The sequence below is a fragment of the Ranitomeya imitator genome, chromosome 9, assembly GCF_032444005.1.
Source record: "Ranitomeya imitator isolate aRanImi1 chromosome 9, aRanImi1.pri, whole genome shotgun sequence".
Classification (NCBI taxonomy): Eukaryota; Metazoa; Chordata; class Amphibia; order Anura; family Dendrobatidae; genus Ranitomeya; species Ranitomeya imitator.
The window spans coordinates 2,214,662-2,240,069 of record NC_091290.1 but is presented as its reverse complement, the minus strand read 5'-3'; the positions used below and the strand labels follow the sequence as shown (position 1 = coordinate 2,240,069).

Here is a 25,408-nt window from a genome sequence, read left to right as displayed (position 1 = left end):
GTACAGCTGGCAGAGAGCGCAGAGCCAGAAAACCACTGCGCCCCGTCAGTGGCTCCGTAATGGAGATTCTAGGAGGAACCACAGGATTGTCCCCTCTGGTCATGCCCCAGAATCTGCAGCAGCTGAGGTGTGGACTAGGAGGTTCTGCAGCAGCTGAGGTGTATTTTATGTGGAGTAGCTGAGGTTTCTTGTGAGGTTCTGCAGCAGCTGAGGTGTATTTTATGAGGAGTAGCTGAGGTTTCTTGTGAGGTTCTGCAGCAGCTGAGGTGTATTTTATGAGGAGTAGCTGAGGTGTGGACTACGAGGTTCTGCAGCAGCTGAGGTGCATTTTATGTGGAGTAGCTGAGGTTTTTGTGAGGTTCTGCAGCAGCTGTGGGTGTATCATTGTTTCTCGATTCCTACAGACGTTCCTCCCCGCTCAGCGTTGGCCCAATAATAATTTGTGATTATTTTGCTGCACTCACAAGATGTACGGCACGACCGCTGCTCGGAGGCTGGCAGCAAAGAACACACAAGCCAAATTAAGAGAACCATTAAATATTCATGGCAACATTGTGATAAAACAGATTGATGGAGCATTTTCCACATCGTTTGTAAGAAGTAACCGTGTATTTAACGAGCTGCTCGGCCCTGAGTCCTGACACCGGGACGGCGGATGATCTGCGCTGGGCGCTCCGGACGTGGAGACCTTTGTGGGTGCAGGTTTGGGATCGGTCCACATGTGAATTTCCCTTAGTTCCCTTCGGACCTGGACTGCGGACACTACTGTTGCACTAAATGTTTGTTGTATATCAGTGACTTGTCTAATCTGTTCCTTGCAGTAAGGCTACTTTCACACTAGCGTCGTTTGGCCTCTCACAATGCGTCGTTTTGGGGAAAAAACGCATTTTGCAAAGTTGCCCGCAGGATGCGTTTTTTCTCAATAGACTTTCATTAGCGACGCATTGCGACAGATGCGTCATGTTTTGGCGGACCATCGGCACAAAAAAACGCTACATGTAACTTTTTTTGTGCGTCGTGTCCGCCATTTCCGACCGTGCATGCGTCCGGAACTCCGCCCCTCCGCCCCCTCCTCCCCGGACATTACAATGGGGCAGCGGATGTGTTGAAAAACTGCATCCGCTGCCCTCGTTGTGCTTCTACTTCTCAGCATACGTCGGGTTGACGCACTGCGACGGGCCCGTAACGACGCTAGTGTGAAAGTAGCCTAAGAGCAAATGAGCTCCGATAAAGTCAATCCCCCCGAAAAGCCCCTTAACATCCCTGAAAGACGATTTCTATCAGAAGACACTGATTGCATTGTTCTCTACTTTGTCATACACATCAAGTTGTTCCACGTCTGTGAGGCTTTGTGATCAGTGACGTCTGATCCTACTCACCTTCTGCGTCCTCTGGTCTTGTCAGATCAATGACCCCAGGGCCCAACTTTCCATCTTCGCTGGGTTTCCCTGATAACTGGATATTGTCATAATGTGTTCTCTCCTGGGAAGATAGAGGAGCAGGGAAACCATGTTAGCATGCAACAGACGCTTGTGATATCTTCCCTGAACCCCAGCGCGCCTGCCACCCACCCATGCAGAGGCCAGGGAAAGAGGTGACAGATGGTAACAGATGTAACACGTCTTGTTCCACACACATTGTATCCTCATCTGCAAACATTATCACTGAATGCCAATTCCACACATGAAGCTACACTCCGTCCTGATATGACATGTGCCCACCGCAGACGCAGGACTGGGGGCAGGATAGGTTTGGGGCTGTGGATTGGGAGTATTGGGATGTGCGCTCCCTGCATCCTACCGCAGTGTTGGACATGTCATGGTAGACGTGGTAGGACGGCAGCATAAACTTTTATTACAGGGTTTTTCTGTTTTATGTCACTAAAGTTTATTCTCCCATTTTCTGATAATTGAACAGAAGCTTTTTCTGGTAATGTCATTAGCTTAGTAAGCCCAGCAGGAGATTGTGAGACCCATGGACTCCCCCCATGGATGGTGTTATAGGAACAAAACATTGGCAGGTTGGTTTCTAACACCCAATCTCATTATTCTCCCAAGAGATAAACTAGAGGGGTCTGGAGGAGGACAGAAGGAACTTCGAGGGGCTAGGAATCTGGATGGGACGGCCTGGTCTGGAGGGGACACGGGTGTCACTTTGTGGCATTTGTAATTCCTTGTTACTGTTCTGATTATTGAAGGAAAGAAGTCTCCTTACAAAAAGTCTACATGTAGTCAAATGCTAATTTTAGATAACATTTGCGGACTCGCCACCTTTTTTGTTACTCACGACGCAGACTTAGGGTTTGTTCCCACGGTCAGTAAACGCTGCGGGTTGGACACTGCGTACATCCACAGCATCCAAACCCGCAGCGGCCAGATGTTACAGCATAGTGGATGGGATTTCAAGAAGTCTCCATTATGCGTGCACAGATGCCTCCGGCTTCCTTGCGGAGATGGACATGTGGTGCGTCTTTCCAGACCGCAGCATGTCTTATTTATCTTGTTGAGATGCTCAGTCTCCCCAGGATGGATGTCATCGTACAATGTATTGGGAACGGTGATTCTGCACAGTTCATTGATCATGCTGCGTCCAAAGCACTGCCGATCACTGAACGTGGGGACGTAGCAAGGCCGATATCTGGTTCTACACTTGGAAACACGTTTTTGCCAAACAGAAGTGCACAGGGGGGTGTACTAAAATACAGTGTGCGAGGGTCTCCCCACTCATTAGTGCAAGTCCAGGTAATGTAGCAGGGAGCAGATCCATCAGACAAGTGGTGGCAATTGATCATGATGGCCACTTCCTCTTGTTACTGGAGGAAGGAGACTAACAGCCATGCAGGAGGAGGACATATGAAACTTCTTACTTTCAACTTATGGCTCCATTAACACTTCAGTTCCCTTCAGTGTTCGAGTCTGCAGAGCTTTTTTATCCAGTATAAAAATTAATCCTTTAACATTCCATACAAAAAGTAAATCGGAAAGAAAACTGGATCATAATGGATCTGTCAGATGCGGCAGAGATCCTGTAGAATTAGCTGTGACGCCCATGTGAACAGAGCCTCCATGACTGGCTGTGATGTGTGCGGGGGCAGACAGGCCCCTATTCTCTGCGCTACATGAAGACTCTTCAATTGTTATCATTAATTTATTATTTCTGTTTAAAGTAGAGAACACGCGGCAGCGGCGACGGTGTTTTCCCTCTTGTCTTGTTTCTTTTTCAGACAAAATGCAGCGTTGTGTTGTGCTCAGGAATAATGAGTCTGCGTCGTTCATTACTACAGAACAATATTACATGTCATGTCAGCGCCAATCTGCCGACGTGAAGAACCAGCTCTGAGCCTGGAGAACATCGCTTCCTTCATGTTACACCTAATACATAATGCAGGAGCAAAGTGCTGATCGCTGCTCGTCTTATTGTGCGCTGACCCACTTCTGTGCCGCGCGTGGAGCACTTCAAAAGCAAACACAGGGCATTGTCTGCAGGAACCCTCGCAGAAAAGAACGCCCCAAACACGGCTGGTTCAGAGATATCCCCTAATGGTGACGCCCCAAACTCGGCTGGTTCAGAGTTATCCCCTAATGGTAACGCCCCAAACTCTGCTGGTTCAGAGATATCCCCTAATGGTGACGCCCCACACTCGGCTGGTTCAGAGGTACCCCTAATGGTGACGCACCACACTCGGCTGGTTCAGAGATATCCCCTAATGGTGACGCCCCAAACTCGGCTGGTTCAGAGATATCACCTAATGGTGACGCCCCAAACTCGGCTGGTTCAGAGATATTCCCTAATGGTGACGCCCCAAACATGGCTGGTTCAGAGATATCCCTTAATGGTGATGCCCCACACTCGGCTGGTTCAGAGATATCCCCTAATGGTGACGCCCCAAACTCGGCTGGTTCAGAGATATCCCTTAATGGTGATGCCCCACACTCGGCTGGTTCAGAGATATCCCCTAATGGTGACGCCCCAAACACGGCTGGTTCAGAGATATCCCCTAATGGTGATGCCCCAAACTCGGCTGGTTCAGAGGTATTCCCTAATGGTGACGCCCCACACTCGGCTGGTTCAGCGGTATCCACTAATGGTGACGCCCCACACTCGGCTGGTTCAGAGGTATCCCCTAATGGTGACGCCCCACACTCGGCTGGTTCAGAGATATCCCCTAATAGTGACGCCCCACACTCGGCTGGTTCAGACATATTCCCTAATGGTGACGCCCCACACTCGGCTGGTTCAGAGGTACCCCTAATGGTGACGCACCACACTCGGCTGGTTCAGAGATATCCCCTAATGGTGACGCCCCAAACTCGGCTGGTTCAGAGATATTCCCTAATGGTGACGCCCCAAACTCGGCTGGTTCAGAGATATTCCCTAATGGTGACGCCCCAAACATGGCTGGTTCAGAGATATCCCTTAATGGTGACGCCCCACACTCGGCTGGTTCAGAGGTACCCCTAATGGTGACGCACCACACTCGGCTGGTTCAGAGATATCCCCTAATGGTGACGCACCACACTCGGCTGGTTCAGAGATATCCCCTAATGGTGACGCCCCAAACTCGGCTGGTTCAGAGATATCCCCTAATGGTGACGCCCCAAACTCGGCTGGTTCAGAGATATCCCCTAATGGTGACGCCCCACACTCGGCTGGTTCAGAGATATCCCCTAATGGTGACGCCCCAAACACGGCTGGTTCAGAGGTATCCCCTAATGGTGACGCCCCACACTCGGCTGGTTCAGAGGTATCCCCTAATGGTGACGCACCACACTCGGCTGGTTTAGAGATATCCCCTAATGGTGACGCCCCAAACTCGGCTGGTTCAGAGATATCCCCTAATGGTGACGCCCCACACTCGGCTGGTTCAGAGGTATCCCCTAATGGTGACGCCCCACACTCGGCTGGTTCAGAGATATCCCCTAATAGTGACGCCCCACACTCGGCTGGTTCAGACATATTCCCTAATGGTGACGCCCCACACTCGGCTGGTTCAGAGGTACCCCTAATGGTGACGCACCACACTCGGCTGGTTCAGAGATATCCCCTAATGGTGACGCCCCAAACTCGGCTGGTTCAGAGATATTCCCTAATGGTGACGCCCCAAACTCGGCTGGTTCAGAGATATTCCCTAATGGTGACGCCCCAAACATGGCTGGTTCAGAGATATCCCTTAATGGTGACGCCCCACACTCGGCTGGTTCAGAGGTACCCCTAATGGTGACGCACCACACTCGGCTGGTTCAGAGATATCCCCTAATGGTGACGCACCACACTCGGCTGGTTCAGAGCTATCCCCTAATGGTGACGCCCCAAACTCGGCTGGTTCAGAGATATCCCCTAATGGTGACGCCCCAAACTCGGCTGGTTCAGAGATATCCCCTAATGGTGACGCCCCACACTCGGCTGGTTCAGAGATATCCCCTAATGGTGACGCCCCAAACACGGCTGGTTCAGAGGTATCCCCTAATGGTGACGCCCCACACTCGGCTGGTTCAGAGGTATCCCCTAATGGTGACGCACCACACTCGGCTGGTTTAGAGATATCCCCTAATGGTGACGCCCCAAACTCGGCTGGTTCAGAGTTATCCCCTAAAGGTAACGCCCCAAACTCTGCTGGTTCAGAGATATCCCCTAATGGTGACGCCCCACACTCGGCTGGTTCAGAAGTACCCCTAATGGTGACGCATCAAACTCGGCTGGTTCAGAGATATCCCCTAATGGTGACGCCCCAAACTCGGCTGGTTCAGAGATATCCCCTAATGGTGACGCCCCACACTCGGCTGGTTCAGAGGTATCCCTTAATGGTGATGCCCCACACTCGGCTGGTTCAGAGATATTCCCTAATGGTGACGCCCCAAACTCGGCTGGTTCAGAGATATCCCCTAATGGTGACGCCCCACACTCGGCTGGTTCAGAGATATCCCCTAATGGTGACGCCCCAAACACGGCTGGTTCAGAGATATCCCCTAATGGTGACGCCCCAAACACGGCTGGTTCAGAGATATCCCCTAATGGTGATGCCCCAAACTCGGCTGGTTCAGAGATATCCCCTAATGGTGACGCCCCAAACACGGCTGGTTCAGAGATATCCCCTAATGGTGACGCCCCACACTCGGCTGGTTCAGATGTACCCCTTAATGGTGACGCCCCACACTCGGCTGGTTCAGAGGTATCCCCTAATGGTGACGCCCCACACTCTGCTGGTTCAGAGGTATCCCCTAATGGTGACGCCCCACACTCGGCTGGTTCACAGGTATCCCCTAATGGTGACGCCCCACACTCGGCTGGTTCAGAGGTATCCCCTAATGGTGACGCCCCACACTCGGCTGGTTCAGAGGTACAGTTAGGGCCAGAAATATTTGGACAGTGACACAATTTTCGCGAGTTGGGCTCTGCATGCCACCACATTGGATTTGAAATGAAACCTCTACAACAGAATTCAAGTGCAGATTGTAACGTTTAATTTGAAGGGTTGAACAAAAATATCTGATAGAAAATGTAGGAATTGTACACATTTCTTTACAAACACCCCACATTTTAGGAGGTCAAAAGTAATTGGACAAATAAACATAACCCAAACAAAATATTTTTATTTTCAATATTTTGTTGCAAATCCTTTGGAGGCAATCACTGCCTTAAGTCTGGAACCCATGGACATCACCAAACGCTGGGTTTCCTCCTTAATGCTTTGCCAGGCCTTTACAGCCGCAGCCTTCAGGTCTTGCTTGTTTGTGGGTCTTTCCGTCTTAAGTCTGGATTTGAGCAAGTGAAATGCATGCTCAATTGGGTTTAGATCTGGAGATTGACTTGGCCATTGCAGAATGTGCCACTTTTTGGCACTCATGAACTCCTGGGTAGCTTTGGCTGTATGCTTGGGGTCATTGTCCATCTGTACTATGAAGCGCCGTCCAATCAACTTTGCAGCATTTGGCTGAATCTGGGCTGAAAGTATATCCCGGTACACTTCAGAATTCATCCGGCTACTCTTGTCTGCTCTTATGTCATCAATAAACACAAGTGACCCAGTGCCATTGAAAGCCATGCATGCCCATGCCATCACGTTGCCTCCACCATGTTTTACAGAGGATGTGGTGTGCCTTGGATCATGTGCCGTTCCCTTTTTTCTTCCCATCATTCTGGTCCAGGTTGATCTTTGTCTCATCTGTCCATAGAATACTTTTCCAGAACTGAGCTGGCTTCTTGAGGTATTTTTCTGTCTATTTTTGGTATTGATGAATGGTTTGCATCTAGATGTGAACCCTTTGTATTTACTGTCATGGAGTCTTCTCCTTACTGTTGACTTAGAGACAGATACACCTACTTCACTGAGAGTGTTCTGGACTTCAGTTGATGTTGTGAACGGGTTCTTCTTCACCAAATTAAGTATGTGGCGATCATCCACCACTGTTGTCATCCGTGGATGCCCAGGCCTTGTTGAGTTCCCAAGCTCACCAGTCAATTCCTTTTTTCTCAGAATGTACCCAACTGTTGATTTTGCTACTCCAAGCATGTCTGCTATCTCTCTGATGGATTTTTTTTTTTTTCAGCCTCAGGATGTTCTGCTTCACCTCAATTGAGAGATCCTTTGACCGCATGTTGTCTGCTCACAGCAACAGCTTCCAAATGCAAAACCACACACCTGGAATCCACCCCTGACCTTTTAACTACTTCATTGATTACAGGTTAACGAGGGAGACGCCTTCAGAGTTAATTGCAGCCCTTAGAGTCCATTGTCCAATTACTTTTGGTCCCTTGAAAAAGAGGACGCTATGCATTACAGAGCTATGATTCCTAAACCCTTTCTCCGATTTCGATGTGGAAACTATCATATTGCAGCTGGGAGTGTGCACTTTCAGCCCATATTACATATATAATTTTATTTCTGAACATGTTTTTGTAAACAGCTAAAATAACAAAACTTGTGTCACTGTCCAAATATTTCTGGCCCTAACTGTATCCCCTAATGGTGACGCCCCACACTCGGCTGGTTCAGAGATATCCCCTAATGGTGACGCCCCACACTCGGCTGGTTCAGAGGTATTCCCTAATGGTGACGCTCCACACTCGGCTGGTTCAGCGGTATCCACTAATGGTGACGCCCCACACTCGGCTGGTTCAGAGGTATCCCCTAATGGTGACGCCCCACACTCGGCTGGTTCAGAGGTATCCCCTAATGGTGACGCCCCACACTCGGCTGGTTCAGAGGTATCCCCTAATGGTGACGCTCCACACTCGGCTGGTTCAGCGGTATCCACTAATGGTGACGCCCCACACTCGGCTGGTTCAGAGGTACCCCATAATGGTGACGCCCCACACTCGGCTGGTTCAGAGGTATCCCCTAATGGTGACGCCCCACACTCGGCTGGTTCAGAGGTATCCCCTAATGGTGACGCCCCACACTCGGCTGGTTCAGCGGTATCCACTAATGGTGACGCCCCACACTCGGCTGGTTCAGAGGTATCCCCTAATGGTGACGCCCCACACTCGGCTGGTTCAGAGATATCCCCTAATGGTGACGCCCCACACTCGGCTGGTTCAGAGATATCCACTAATGGTGACGCCCCACACTCGGCTGGTTCAGAGGTACCCCCTAATGGTGACGCCCCACACTCGGCTGGTTCAGAGATATCCCCTAATGGTGACGCCCCACACTCGGCTGGTTCAGAGGTATCCCCTAATGGTGACGCCCCACACTCGGCTGGTTCAGAGGTATCCCCTAATGGTGACGCCCCACACTCGGCTGGTTCAGAGGTATCCCCTAATGGTGACGCCCCACACTCGGCTGGTTCAGAGATATCCCCTAATGGTGACGCCCCACACTCGGCTGGTTCAGAGGTATCCCCTAATGGTGACGCCCCACACTCGGCTGGTTCAGCGGTATCCACTAATGGTGACGCCCCACACTCGGCTGGTTCAGAGGTATCCACTAATGGTGACGCCCCACACTCGGCTGGTTCAGAGGTATCCCCTAATGGTGACGCCCCACACTCGGCTGGTTCAGAGGTATCCACTAATGGTGACGCCCCACACTCGGCTGGTTCAGAGGTATCCACTAATGGTGACGCCCCACACTCGGCTGGTTCAGAGGTATCCCCTAATGGTGACGCCCCACACTCGGCTGGTTCAGAGGTATCCCCTAATGGTGACGCCCCACACTCGGCTGGTTCAGAGATATCCCCTAATGGTGACGCCCCACACTCGGCTGGTTCAGAGATATCCCCTAATGGTGACGCCCCACACTCGGCTGGTTCAGAGGTATCCACTAATGGTGACGCCCCACACTCGGCTGGTTCAGAGGTATCCACTAATGGTGACGCCCCACACTCGGCTGGTTCAGAGGTACCCCATAATGGTGACGCCCCACACTCGGCTGGTTCAGAGGTATCCCCTAATGGTGACGCCCCACACTCGGCTGGTTCAGAGGTATCCCCTAATGGTGACGCCCCACACTCGGCTGGTTCAGAGGTATCCCCTAATGGTGACGCCCCACACTCGGCTGGTTCAGAGGTACCCACTAATGGTGACGCCCCACACTCGGCTGGTTCAGAGGTATCCCCTAATGGTGACGCCCCACACTCGGCTGGTTCAGAGGTATCCCCTAATGGTGACGCCCCACACTCGGCTGGTTCAGAGGTATCCCCTAATGGTGACGCCCCACACTCGGCTGGTTCAGAGGTATCCCCTAATGGTGACGCCCCACACTCGGCTGGTTCAGAGGTATCCCCTAATGGTGACGCCCCACACTCGGCTGGTTCAGAGGTACCCCATAATGGTGACGCCCCACACTCGGCTGGTTCAGAGGTATCCTCCGCTGTCTCCCGCTTAGAATAGGGTGCATCCGCACAGCTGTGCAGTCACTTCCCACTACTGTCAGTCTTCGCTGACTTTCTAGTTATGAACCAGAAAGTTCAGGATGAGCAGGCCCTCCCGGATTGAGTTGTATTGCCAACATATAAACTCCATGATTCTCTGCGAGCACAGGGTCTATGGAGGACCTGGAAATGGAGCTCTAATATCTGAGTGTATCCGGTCCAGGAGATGTTTCTGTGCTCACATCAGGATGATGATGCAGACGTTGGTAGAGTGCTGGCTGCTCGATCTGCTCTCCGTATAGAATTTCACTTCCATATTTTGACCGTGATGGACTGAAATACACTTTTCCTATACTGCGGGGACACGGCCTCTGCTATCTTAGATCTCCCCCCAAAAGTGTCCGTGATAAAAAGCAAAATCTAGAGGAAGATGTCGCCTGGTGGGATGTACTACTGCTGCAAAGTGGGACTTTATTTCACAGCTGTGTCAAGATACAAAAATGTATTTGTCACCTGTGAAGCCCCAGGGATGGCGGGAGAAATGGCCTGTGCATAAATGAGCATTAATGAAAAGTCCTGCAACCTCTGCTAGAAGATCCGCCAATACTCCATGATGAATGGGGTCTGCCCAGTGGAGCCCCACAGATACTGAGGATACAAGGGAAGCGGCACTGTGAGCCCCAGCAGAATGCCACTACTCGGGAACATCCCTTTAAGGTGCTTTTACTCACTGACATAGAACAGAGATCTTGAAAATGATGATGGTATCATAAAAGAACGGCATGTGAAAAATGAAATTGTATTTCTTGCCATGAGCAACTCATCTTTTCTTTTGCATCTTCTTATAAAAGTCTTTTTGAAAGTTGCAGAATATTACTTGATACAAAAATTGAGTTTTAAACCCAGAAGACTGGACACCGGCCCTTTAAAGGGGGGATTTTTCCATCTGTGGGGCTCAGTTAGAGGATGTTCTGCTCCATCCACCCCTGCTGTAATGGATCTTTCCTCCTGTCCTGAGATAAAGCTGGATGTGTGACGTGCGCGGTATATATTCATCACATTTTATATACTATGCTTTATACACTTATTGCCCATTCTATAATAGCGGGCGCGCCGACACTAAAACGCCTCTTAAATTTACACCCCTGATTTATCTCCTGACACCTAACAATGCTTTTTGTTGTATCTCCTGTTTATTAATGTGACTTTACAGCTGCTGCCTCCAGGATCCGGCCTAAATTAATGGCATTTTTATTATTTTATAGTGTCATTAAATTTTTAGAGATCGCTCTATCAAACAAGAGTCATAAAGAGGCTTAATGTAAACGGGACACTTAGATGAGGGCGCTGCATCCCGCGGAGTTTAGAGCAAACTGCTTGTAATAAATGATATTTACAGCGCTGCTAAACATCAGGGAATACTTGGGACAAGTTTAGCAGTTGTACGGTGAATTGTGTACTTACAGCAAAGTGTTCCCATTCCTTTCCTCTAAAGAAATGCTTTTTATGTGTTTGTTTTTCCCTTACTAACCTGTATTAGGAATTACTGACGCGTTTTGGGTCAGCAAAGTATCTTACAATGAATAGCGAGACAAGTTAATGGCTCATAAAACCTAAACAAAGAAATAAAACCACAATGAGCCGCACGCACCGACATCCAATGTTAAGATCCGGATCGGCCTGATACACATTTCACGAACAGCGGGTCACGCTATAAATTGGGAGAAGGACGTGAAAAGGAAACGGCCGCGGCTTAATGAAGGGCCGACAGCAGGACCATGAGCCGCAGACGCCGTCCACTGCCCGTCCACAGCCCGTCCACATCCGCCGAGAATTTACTAATGATGACTTGTAACAGCCACAGCTTAAAGAAGGGCCGACAGCAGGACCCTGAGACGCAGACGCCGTCCACCGCCCGTCCATAGCCCGTCCACATCCGCCGAGAATTTACTAATGATGACTTGTAACAGCTACAGCTTAAAGAAGGGCCGACAGCAGGACCCTGAGCCGCAGACGCCGTCCACTGCCCGTCCACTGCCCGTCCACTGCCCGTCCACTGCCCGTCCACTGCCCGTCCACTGCCCGTCCACAGCCCGTCCACCGCCCGTCCACATCTACCGAGAATTTACTAATGATGACTTGTAACAGCCACAGCTTAAAGAAGGGCCGACAGCAGGACCCTGAGCCGCAGACGCCGTCCACCGCCCATCCACATCCACCGAGAATTTACTAATGATGACTTGTAACAGCCACAGCTTAAAGAAGGGCCGACAGCAGGACCATGAGCCGCAGACGCCGTCCACAGACGCCGTCCACAGCCCGTCCACATCCACCAAGAATTTACTAATGATGACTTGTAACAGCCACAGCTTAAAGAAGGGCCGACAGCAGGACCCTGAGCCGCAGACGCCGTCCACAGCCCGTCCACAGCCCATCCACCGCCCATCCACCGCCCGTCCATAGACGCCGTCCACAGCCCGTCGACAGCCACCGAGAATGTACAAATGATGACTTGTAACAGCCACAGCTTAAAGAAGGGCCGACAGCAGGACCATGAGCCGCAGACGCCGTCCACCGCCCATCCACAGACCGTCCACATCCTCCGAGAATTTACTAATGATGACTTGTAACAGCCACAGCTTAAAGAAGGGCCGACAGCAGGACCATGAGCCGCAGACGCCGTCCACAGACGCCGTCCACAGCCCGTCCACATCCACCAAGAATTTACTAATGATGACTTGTAACAGCCACAGCTTAAAGAAGGGCCGACAGCAGGACCCTGAGCCGCAGACGCCGTCCACAGCCCGTCCACAGCCCATCCACCGCCCGTCCATAGACGCCGTCCACAGCCCGTCGACAGCCACCGAGAATGTACTAATGATGACTTGTAACAGCCACAGCTTAAAGAAGGGCCGACAGCAGGACCCTGAGCCGCAGACGCCGTCCACAGCCCGTCCACAGCCCATCCACCGCCCGTCCATAGACGCCGTCCACAGCCCGTCGACAGCCACCGAGAATGTACTAATGATGACTTGTAACAGCCACAGCTTAAAGAAGGGCTGACAGCAGGACCATGAGCCGCAGACGCCGTCCACCGCCCATCCACAGCCCGTCCACATCCACCGAGAATTTACTAATGATGACTTGTAACAGCCACAGCTTAAAGAAGGGCCGACAGCAGGACCATGAGCCGCAGACGCCGTCCACCGCCCGTCCACAGCCCGTCCACATCCTCCGAGAATTTACTAATGATGACTTGTAACAGCCACAGCTTAAAGAAGGGCCGACAGCAGGACCCTGAGCCGCAGACGCCGTCCACAGCCCGTCCACATCCACCGAGAATTTACTAATGATGACTTGTAACAGCCACAGCTTAAAGAAGGGCCGACAGCAGGACCATGAGCCGCAGACGCCGTCCACCGCCCGTCCACAGCCCGTCCACAGCCCGTCCACATCCACCGAGAATTTACTAATGATGACTTGTAACAGCCACAGCTTAAAGAAGGGCTGACAGCAGGACCATGAGCCGCAGACGCCGTCCACCGCCCATCCACAGCCCGTCCACATCCACCGAGAATTTACTAATGATGACTTGTAACAGCCACAGCTTAAAGAAGGGCCGACAGCAGGACCATGAGCCGCAGACGCCGTCCACCGCCCGTCCACAGCCCGTCCACAGCCTGTCCACATCCACCGAGAATTTACTAATGATGAATTGTAACGGCCTCCCCTGCTCGGGGACCAGCTCTGTCACTCGTTTTCAGGATCTCGTCTTGCTGTCAGTGAATGGGAACATTGTTTGTTCCAATCTGAGGCTGAAATCCTGTCCTGACCCAGTGCTGCCATCGACATTGTACCGCAGGAATGTAAGACGGCGCCGGTCACTGACATCAAGCAGAGCTCTGGGAAATTGAGGATTTGAAGCCTAAGGTCTACTACAAAGTTTAATAACTTCTCACTACATCTTGATTAAGCCTCATTTACACAATTGGGGGAATAAATAGTAGCAAAAGCGGCAGGCACCTCCTCCGCTGGAGATTATTTTGCTTTTCCTCCCTGCCCCCTCCTTAAATCCACAAATAATAAAGGTGTGTATTCTGGCAGGGGCTGGGGGCCGTGCAGCTGCAGCGCTGATTTCCATATTCTATACCTTTCATATAGCGAGCGTAACTCCGATGTATATTTTTAGTGGAGGCGGAATAAAGACGGATTGTTCACCACTAAATGCCATTTGTTGCTGCCAGAAAAGTCAGTGTTTTTTCGTTAAAGCTCCTGCCCAGAGATGACTGATTGCCTCCATCTTCTGTAAAACAATATGAGGTTTAATAATGCGCTGGGCACCCTCCCCGCCCTCGGATTACCCAGGCTGGTCAGGCTTTGCCATATCCCAAATTGTTTCAGTATGCTTCCTCCTTTCTTGCTGAAAATAACCCAGCGATGGGATATGGCACACTTGGAACATTGTTTCTGCTAGGTTTTTTTTTGTACTTTTGCAAACAAATCTATCTGGTTAAAGTATGTGCGGGTAGGCGCTGAGAGAGGCTTCCATTACACTTGGTCAAATGGAAGGGCAGCTCTCCAAAAAGTCTCTTACTGCTTCTCATTCAGGAGCCCGGAGCTGTTCAGCTGTGTGATACATCAATAAATGAGAAACCACATAACATCGGTGCGATCGACCTGCAGTCCGATGGGTAAGGGGGCCGACCGGCAAATGATGTCTGCGAAAAGGCGGAATCTTCAACGGCCAACGATTAATGTCCTGGGAGAAGTCTCTGCCACGACAGTCTGGAGGGGACAGAGGTGTCTGGCGGGGCTGTGCCATAGAGAACACTGCACTCGTCTGACCGAACTGTGTATAGGGGACTCGGGAAGGAAAGACTGTGCAGCTCACAGCTATTTGGTGTATGGGGGATTGTCTACAGCCACGTTCACACCCAGTATTTGGTGAGTTTTTTACTTCCTGGTTTTGGCATACAAATACCGATGTAAATTACTAATTAAATACTGAACGTGTGAACGTGGCCTAAATGTAAAGAAAGAGCAACAGCCCCTGTACGAGTATCTGGAGGAAAAGAGAAGAGAAGCATCGAGTTGTCCAGAAACCCTTTAGGCTATGTGCACACGTTCAGGAATTCATGCAGAAAATTCCTGAGAATTCCGGACATTTTCTGCATGAAATCCGCAAGAAAACCGCGTGCGTTTTTGCCGCGGTTTTGACGCATTTTGCCGCAGTTTTGCCGCGTTTTTGCCGCGTTTTTTCCCGGACACTTCCCAATGCATTTTGGAGTGGGAAATCCGCAAAAAAAACGCAAAAAGATAGAGCATGTCCGGATTTTGTGCGGTATGCGTTTTTTTTGCGGAAAAAACGCATCATGTGCACAAAACATGCGGAATTCATTCTAAATGATGGGATGCTTATTGTATGCGGTTTTTTTTGCGGTTTTATAGCGTTTTTATCGGGAAAAACCGCGAAAAAACCGCAACGTGTGAACACAGCCTAACACAGACAATAACTGCTCTTTAGTGATGGATAGGAGGCATTCTCATTGAGGTCACCGCTGATCTCTGGTGATGGATAGGAGACATTCTCAGTGATGTCACCGCTGATCTCCAGTGATGGATAGGAGACATTCTCAGTGATGTCACCGCTGATCTCTGGTGATGGATAGGAGGCATTCTCAGTGATGTCACCTCTGATCTCTGGTGATGGATAGGAGGCATTCTCATTAAGGTCACCGCTGATCTCTGGTGATGAATAGGCGTCTCATTGAGGTCACCGCTGATCTCTGGTGATGGATAGGAGGCATTCTCAGTGATGTCACCTCTGATCTCTGGTGATGGATAGGAGGCATTCTCAGTGATGTCACCGCTGATCTCTGGTGATGGATAGGAGGCATTCTCATTGAGGTCACCGCTGATCTCTGGTGATGGATAGGCGTCTCATTGAGGTCACCGCTGATCTCTGGTGATGGATAGGAGGCATTCTCATTGAGGTCACCGCTGATCTCTGGTGATGGATAGGAGGCATTCTCAGTGATGTCACCGCTGATCTCTGGTGATGGATAGGAGGCATTCTCAGTGATGTCACCGCTGATCTCTGGTGATGGATAGGAGGCATTCTCAGTGATGTCACCTCTGATCTCTGGTGATGGATAGGAGGCATTCTCATTAAGGTCACCGCTGATCTCTGGTGATGAATAGGCGTCTCATTGAGGTCACCGCTGATCTCTGGTGATGGATAGGAGGCATTCTCAGTGATGTCACCTCTGATCTCTGGTGATGGATAGGAGGCATTCTCAGTGATGTCACCGCTGATCTCTGGTGATGGATAGGAGGCATTCTCATTGAGGTCACCGCTGATCTCTGGTGATGGATAGGCGTCTCATTGAGGTCACCGCTGATCTCTGGTGATGGATAGGAGGCATTCTCATTGAGGTCACCGCTGATCTCTGGTGATGGATAGGAGGCATTCTCAGTGATGTCACCTCTGATCTCTGGTGATGGATAGGAGGCATTCTCATTGAGGTCACCGCTGATCTCTGGTGATGGATAGGAGGCATTCTCAGTGATGTCACCGCTGATCTCTGGTGATGGATAGGAGGCATTCTCAGTGATGTCACCGCTGATCTCTGGTGATGGATAGGAGGCATTCTCAGTGATGTCACCGCTGATCTCTGGTGATGGATAGGAGGCATTCTCAGTGATGTCACCGCTGATCTCTGGTGATGGATAGGAGGCATTCTCAGTGATGTCACCGCTGATCTCTGGTGATGGATAGGAGGCATTCTCAGTGATGTCACCGCTGATCTCTGGTGATGGATAGGAGGCATTCTCAGTGATGTCACCGCTGATCTCTGGTGATGGATAGGAGGCATTCTCAGTGATGTCACCGCTGATCTCTGGTGATAGGTGGCGTTTCTTTTTTGTACATTATGACTACATGGATGTTATTACACTTTTGTCGTCTTTTCATTACATGCAGACTGTACTTAATGGGTTTGTCGATACCCCAGCTATGATTTTCCTCTTTATCACCTTTTTTCTAGTCGTGTACAAATTCTCGTCCACTGCCACAAAGCAATGAAACATTTGTCAGAACGTCCAGCATTTTCCCTTCATGTGTCCTGTGAAGTCCTATCACAAAGAGAACTTTCAAGAACTTTTAAAAGTTTCTGTCCACTAAACCTCTTACGCCCCCAAACAAAGCAAACAATTGGTCTGCAAGAAAAGGACAGTGTCGTCAATACCATCCATTCTATCCGGTCCGGAGGCAGGAGAAAGGACGTATTGTCCGCAGACAATCGCGTATTGAAAGCCATTTTTCCTTTTAATTTCTGTATGGTGAAGCAGTGAGAACACGCTGTGCCTTGACAATGTCTCTGGACATGTGAGAAGCTATTTATTGAGTCTTTCCACCTTACCCCATATAAACAGCCGATGCTGATCTCAAAAACTGTATTCTTCCTGGTACCTCACAAGTCTCTTTATCACTACTTACACCCAACAAGAGTTGAGGAACAGATGGTGGCTTGTGTGTTTTGTGGAGGTGGGAATCTCTGAATCAAATGTTGTATCCATATTCTGCTATTCTGGATTACGACTCTCTGCATCGTAAGCGTCTTCACCTTCCCAGCATCAGTTGTGGTTTTTGTCTTTAGGGTTGTGTGACACCCTTCTATGAGCCCCGTCTTGACCTCTGCTAGTGGTTGTCACCCAAGATAACAGACTAGTGTTCTGGGTGGGTTGGACAGCCCCTTCCCTTTTGTTGTGTCCCTGATTGAGGGAGGGTGCAACTGCTAGGACCATGGCCACTCATGTTCTATCCCAGCATGAGTGCTTCCCTAAACAGTGTCCCATTGAAGTCTTATTACATCGGTCTAGTTCAGTGCTCAGATTTGGTGCACGTCCCCGTGACCTCTGAAATGCTGAGCCCTTCTAAGGAGACTTTACACCACAAGATTCTGTAAGGTTTTTTGTTTTTCAGGATGAGTGTCCTTCAGCTGTCTGTATGTGTATGTACCAGCAGACAGTGTTGAGGCGCAACTGCCTGTGACCTTGGTGCTGGACCAATCAGTAGTGTCATCAGAAAGACACCTTACGAAGGAAGAGCGTATCATGGCTCCTATATCAAGTGTCCAACCACAGCTACTATCCTGGGTGATGCATTTAACCAGACCATTGGTTTTATTTTCTGTTTTAACGGCCTTCACCTGGATCTCAAGCCATGGCGACATGATGGATGAATGATCTGTGGGAAGATTGATTCTGTACAAGCCTAGATAGGTCCACCAAGCTCTTCTCCGCCGTTTTCGTGACAGTATCAAGCCATCGGGTTGCTGGTCTTCCTTCTCTTCTTCCGACCACGATGTTCTTCTCCAGTGATCGCTCTCTTCGTATGGGTCCTCCAGAATAGGCAAGTTGTTGCTTGGTGATCCTTGCTTCGAGTTCTTTTTCTTTTTTTTCACAATGTTTGTGTTTCCCCCCCCCTTTTTTTTCTCGCATACTGTGCCTTCGGTATCTGGATCTCGTCCACCTATGAGGTAAGATCGGAGCTCTAGTAGTGGAGATATTTCTGGACAACAATCTTTTTTGGACTGGAGTGCAGGAATCTCACATATGTGCACACATGAAGTATCGGGGAGTGACACAAGTCTCGATTACACCCATCCCAGGCAGGAGCCATAATCACTTTTTGGTTGTTACAGGATGAGCTTTGTGGCACTTTCTGCAGATCTCCAAAGCTTCTCTTGGCTGCGCTGCAATAATGAGAGCCGGAGCCGAAAATAACCTGCACACAGTATGGGCGAGCAGCTCGAATGTCTCTGCTCAGGATTTCAGCACCCGGCTCACTGCAGAGCAGGGAAGACCAAAGTAGTGATTGTCTGAGAAACTGCTGCGTTTTCCACCCCCACGAGGTGACAAGTCGGCGGATTGTGATTAAATCCTCACTACCCTGACCCAATCTTCAAGATTCATGCAGCTATTGTAGTGTGGCGTTGCTCCTGTTGAGATATAGATAAATTGCACTGATCTGATAGATGGTGAGGGGCACTTAGCCTCATTTTTCCCTATCGTTCTTCCTACACGATAAATCAATATTTAATATCCCCTCCAACTGTGCGGCAACATCATCTCAAACCTTTAATAACAGACAAGTTGACTTTAACCATTCTGCTGCTGTCCTTTTCTGTACGACTTGTCATTTATAAGAAGCTGGCGGATGGGACACAATGTGGATCACGTTAAATTGCTTCTCCTGGTAAAGCCATTTTTAAATGATTTGCTCCCGACGTCTGGAGTGTGGAGGGTTCATTTAGCTCTGTCCTTAGCTCACACTGCGATGATTGGGGCCCACAAAAAATGGTGCACAGAATCCGCACACCTGTAACCAGCCTGAACGGCAGCATGCCTTGTGTCGACCAGGATAGCCGCAACCCTAGTTGGCAAACTCTGGCCAGGCTCCACAATCGTCCCCACAATACAGAGTTCTCTGAAATCTGCTCCTCATGGCTCCACAATCAGCTCCAGAATACGCAGAGTTCTCTGAAATCTGCTCCTCATGGCTCCACAATCGGCCCCACAATAGAGTTCTCTGAAATCTGCTCCTCATGGCTCCACAATCAGCCCCACAATACACAGTTCTCTGAAATCTGCTCCTCATGGCTCCACAATCAGCCCCACAATACAGAGTTCTCTGAAATCTGCTCCTCATGGCTCCACAATCGGCCCCACAATACAGAGTTCTCTGAAATCTGCTCCTCATGGCTCCACAATCAGCCCCACAATACACAGAGTTCTCTGAAATCTGCTCCTCATGGCTCCACAATCGGCCCCACAATACAGAGTTCTCTGAAATCTGCTTCTCTTGGCTCCACAATCGGCCCCACAATACAGAGTTCTCTGAAATCTGCTTCTCATGGCTCCACAATACACAGAGTTCTCTGAAATCTGCTCCTCATGGCTCCACAATCAGCCCCACAATACAGAGTTCTCTGAAATCTGCTCCTCATGGCTCCACAATCAGCCCCACAATACAACAAGTTCTCTGAAATCTGCTCCTCATGGCTCCACAATCAGCCCCACAATACACAGAGTTCTCTGAAATCTGCTCCTCATGGCTCCACAATCGGCCCCACAATACAGAGTTCTCTGAAATCTGCTTCTCTTGGCTCCACAATCGGCCCCACAATACAGAGTTCTCTGAAATCTGCTTCTCATGGCTCCACAATACACAGAGTTCTCTGAAATCTGCTCCTCATGGCTCCACAATCAGCCCCACAATACAGAGTTCTCTGAAATCTGCTCCTCATGGCTCCACAATCAGCCCCACAATACAACAAGTTCTCTGAAATCTGCTCCTCATGGCTCCACAATCAGCCCCACAATACACAGAGTTCTCTGAAATCTGCTCCTCATGGCTCCACAATCGGCCCCACAATACAGAGTTCTCTGAAATCTGCTTCTCTTGGCTCCACAATCGGCCCCACAATACAGAGTTCTCTGAAATCTGCTTCTCATGGCTCCACAATACACAGAGTTCTCTGAAATCTGCTCCTCATGGCTCCACAATCAGCCCCACAATACAGAGTTCTCTGAAATCTGCTCCTCATGGCTCCACAATACACAGAGTTCTCTGAAATCTGCTCCTCATGGCTCCACAATCAGACCCACAATACAGAGTTCTCTGAAATCTGCTCCTCATGGCTCCACAATCAGCCCCACAATACAACAAGTTCTCTGAAATCTGCTCCTCATGGCTCCACAATCAGCCCCACAATACAGAGTTCTCTGAAATCTGCTCCTCATGGCTCCACAATCAGCCCCACAATACAACAAGTTCTCTGAAATCTGCTCCTCATGGCTCCACAATCAGCCCCACAATACAGAGTTCTCTGAAATCTGCTCCTCATGGCTCCACAATCAGCCCCACAATACAGAGTTCTCTGAAATCTGCTCCTCATGGCTCCACAATCAGCCCCACAATACACAGAGTTCTCTGAAATCTGCTCCTCATGGCTCCACAATCAGCCCCACAATACAGAGTTCTCTGAAATCTGCGCCTCATGGCTCCACAATACACAGAGTTCTCTGAAATCTCCTCATGGCTCCACAATCAGCCCCACAATAGAGTTCTCTGAAATATGCTCCTCATGGCTCCACAATCAGCCCCACAATACACAGTTCTCTGAAATCTGCTCCTCATGGCTCCACAATCATCCCCACAATACAGAGTTCTCTGAAATCTGCTCCTCATGGCTCCACAATACACAGAGTTCTCTAAAATCTCCTCATGGCTCCACAATACACAGAGTTCTCTGAAATCTCCTCATGGCTCCACAATACACAGAGTTCTCTGAAATCTGCTCCTCATGGCTCCACAATCAGCCCCACAATACAGAGTTCTCTGAAATCTGCGCCTCATGGCTCCACAATACACAGAGTTCTCTGAAATCTCCTCATGGCTCCACAATACACAGAGTTCTCTGAAATCTGCTCCTCATGGCTCCACAATCAGCCCCACAATACACAGTTCTCTGAAATCTGCTCCTCATGGCTCCACAATCAGCCCCACAATACACAGTTCTCTGAAATCTGCTCCTCATGGCTCCACAATCATCCCCACAATACACAGTTCTCTGAAATCTGCTCCTCATGGCTCCACAATACACAGAGTTCTCTAAAATCTCCTCATGGCTCCACAATACACAGAGTTCTCTGAAATCTGCTCCTCATGGCTCCACAATCGTCCCCACAATACACAGTTCTCTGAAATCTGCTCCTCATGGCTCCACAATCAGCTCCAGAATACGCAGAGTTCTCTGAAATCTGCTCCTCATGGCTCCACAATCAGCTCCAGAATACGCAGAGTTCTCTGAAATCTGCTCCTCATGGCTCCACAATCAGCCCCACAATACACAGAGTTCTCTGAAATCTGCTCCTCATGGCTCCACAATCAGCTCCAGAATACGCAGAGTTCTCTGAAATCTGCTCCTCATGGCTCCACAATCAGCTCCAGAATACGCAGAGTTCTCTGAAATCTGCTCCTCATGGCTCCACAATCAGCTCCAGAATACGCAGAGTTCTCTGAAATCCTCTCCTCATGGCTACAATGCATCAATGTAGGCGTCTTGACGACTCAATGGTTACAAGTTCTCAGCTGTGAAACGTGGCTATTGGCATTTTTCTTGGCCACAAACTGGCACACGTGACTTGTTACTTTTCACACTATTGAGACATGCAGAACAGATCTAACAAGATCAATCAGTGTCCAGTATATAATTTGTACATGAGCACCGTGCCGGATATCTCGGGCAGCGGCCAGCAGAGGGCATGTCTGACTCTCTAACCAGCATGAGGACGCCGAGCCTCAGGAGCCAGGACGATATTCTGCTACTGGTCTCTGGCTTCCATGAAGTCGCTATAGAGAAAAGCCACGAATCCGCTGGACACCTGAGCACCATTGCCACACTATTGCTTACATATAGCGGAATATCCACACGACAACCGTTAAATCTCCCCCGTTTTCTCATTGCAGTGCTGATGGGTCGTAGCAGAGTTAATAATGTGTCTTATAAAAATACACTGCATAAATAAGTGCACCCCAGTAAGCTCCTCCTGGAAAAACTTGTAAGTATTTGGGATTCCTATGTAATGTTCTAGCTTCTCTGGTTTGTCATTAAATGGGGAAATGAGTCAATGCCGAGCAAACAATATGGAAATACAATTTCCTTTAGAAAAGTTTGGCAACATGGCAAATCTGAAAAAGCTGTGGTGGACCAAATTTGTGTTTCATGGCATACAGCAGGTGAAGGGCAGATATCACCCATGCTGGAAGCCGCTGCTCCAGCCAATACACCAGACAACCATTTAGCTTGTGCCGAGATATTAATAACACTACTTTTGGGAACCCATACTTTCTACTGAATAAACCAAAGCTAATTTCACAGCTATATCTATGTTGTCATGAAGTAGACGGTTAACCCCTTACTGAAGAAGGAAATGCAAGTGCTTCTCACAAAATGAGAATATCCTCAAAAGTGAATTTATTTCAGTTCTTCAATACAAAGCGTGAATCTCATCTATTCTATAGAGTCATTACAGAGTGATCTATTTCACGTGTTTATTTCTGTTAATGTTGATGAGTATGGCTTACAGCCAATCAAACACTAAAGTCATTATCTCAGTAAATCCGAATAATTAACAATAAACACCTGTAAAGGCTCCTAAGTGTATATAAAGGTCCCTTAGTCTGTTTCAGTAGCTCCACAATCATGGGGAAGACTGCGGACCTGACAGATGTCCAGAAGGCGTCACTGACACACTCCACAAGGAGGGGAAGACACAAAAGGTCATTGGTAAAGAAGCCGGCTGTTCACACAGTGCTGTATCCAAGCCTATTAATGGAAAATGGAGTGGAAGGAAAATATGTGGTAGAAGAAGGTGCACAAGCAACCGGGATAACCGCAGCCTGGAAAGGATTGTTAAGAAAAGGCCATTCACAAATATGGGTGAGATTCACACACCGTGGACTGCTGCTGGGGTCATTGCTTCACCACACACAGACGTGTCCAGGACATGGGCGACAAGTGTCACATTCCTTGTGTCCGGCCACTCACGACCAATAGACAACGCCAGAAGCCTCTTACCTGGGCCAAGGAAAAAAAGAACCGGACTGTTGTCAGGGGTCCAAGATGTTGTGTTCAGATGAAAGTAAATTCTGCATTTCATTTGGAAATCAAGGTCCCAGAGTCTGGAGGAAGAGTGGAGAGGCCACAATCCAAGCTGCTGAGGTCTGGTGTGCGGTTTCCACAATCAGTGATGGTTTGGGGAGCCATGTCATCTGCTGGTGTAGGTCCACTGTGTTTTATCAAGACCAAAGTCAGCGCAGCCGTCTACCAGGACATTGTAGAGCACTTCATGCTTCCCTCTGCCGAGAAGCTTTTCCGAGATGGAAATTAAATTCTCCAGCAGGACCTGGCCCCTGTCCACACTGCCAAAAGTACCAATACCTGGTGTAAAAACAACAGTATCACTGGGCATGATTGGCAGCAAACTCGCCTGACCTTAACCCCATAGAGACTCTATGGAGTATTGTCAAGAGGAAGATGAGACACCAGACCCAACAATGCAGACGAGCTGAAGGCTGCTATCAAAGCAACCTGGGCTTCCATAACCCCTCAGCAGTGCCACAGGCTGATCGCCTCCATGCCACGCCGCATTGATGCAGTAATTGATGCAAAAGGAGCCCGACCAAGTACTGAGTGCAGTTACTGAACAGACATTTTCGTAGGACAACATTTCAGATATTAAAATCATTTTTCAAGCTGGTGTTCTAAAGTATTCTAATTTACTGAGATAATGACTTTTGTGTTTCATTGGCTGTAAGCCATAATCATCAACATTAACAGAAATAAACACGTGAAATAGATCACTCTGTGTGTAATGACTCTATATGATATGTGAGATTCAGTTTTTGTATAGAAGAACTGAAATAAATTCACTTTGTGATGAGATTCTAATTTTGTGAGAAGCTCTTGTAACTATAGGTCTGGATTCCAGGTCGGGTACTGTAGTCCTTAGTACATCTGCAGCCAGTGGATGGTGCAAGTTAAGTTAGGCTTCTTTCACACTTCCGTCGGTACAGGGCCGTCACAAAGCGTCGGCGCAACGTACCGACGGACAATGGTGATTTTCTGCACAACGTGGGCAGCGAACGTAGTGTTTCAACGCGTCCGCTGCCCATAGTAAACTCCCAGCGAGGAGGGCGTGGAGTTCCGGCCGTGCATGCGCAGTTCAAAATGCAGGACACGACATACGAAAAAACGTTCCCTTGAACGTTTTTTCGCTGCGACGGTCCGCTAAATACCGACGCATCCAGTGCACGACGGACGTGACGTGTGGCCATACGTCGCGATCCGTCGGCAATACAAATCCATGGGAAAAAAATCGCATCCTGCGGGCACATTTGCAGGATGCGTTTTTTCCCAAAACGACGCATTGTGACGGATCTAAAAAGACGGAAGTGTGAAAGTAGCCTTAAAAAGAGTCCAAAAACAGAGAAAAAGGTGGCACTCACCATCCAGTAAAACATTCCTTTATTTAGTCCATAACATGGGGTACAGCGGGACAGGAGCGGATGCCTTCTGTGGACGACGGCCATTTCTTGCTAGCTGCGCTTCGAGTCCTACGCTGTTTTTCTATTGTGTCGAATACTTATGTAATGCAAATTATTTATGTAACAATCCTACAATGTGATTTTCTGGATTTTATTTTTAGATTCTGTCTCTCACAGGTGAAGTGTACGATAAAAATTACAGACCTCTCCAATCTTTGTAGGAGGGAAACTTTCACCTCCGGGGGCTTCTCTGCCCTCATCTACATCCATAGACATTAATATGGAGAAAGTATGTGCCCCCACATCCTCCTCCGGGGGCTTCACTGTCCTCATCTACATCCATAAATATTAATATGGAGAAAGTATGTGCCCCCCACATCGACCTCCGGGGGCTTCACTGTCCTCATCTACATCCATAGACATTAATATGGAGAAAGTATGTGCCCCCCACATCCTCCTCCGGGGGCTTCTCTGTCCTCAT

General features: G+C 49.2%; 1 protein-coding gene across 11 annotated transcripts in view; it reads right to left on the bottom strand.

Annotated features, from left to right (window-relative positions):
• SOX6 (SRY-box transcription factor 6) overlaps nucleotides 1-25,408 on the bottom strand; it is an 846,804-nt gene that overhangs the window by 19,463 nt on the left and 801,933 nt on the right. For all 11 annotated transcript variants that reach the window (XM_069739870.1, XM_069739868.1, XM_069739873.1 and 8 more), the window contains one exon: nucleotides 1,380-1,482. In XM_069739870.1, the coding sequence (XP_069595971.1) occupies nucleotides 1,380-1,482 (103 nt within the window). The remainder of the gene's footprint in view (nucleotides 1-1,379; nucleotides 1,483-25,408) is intronic.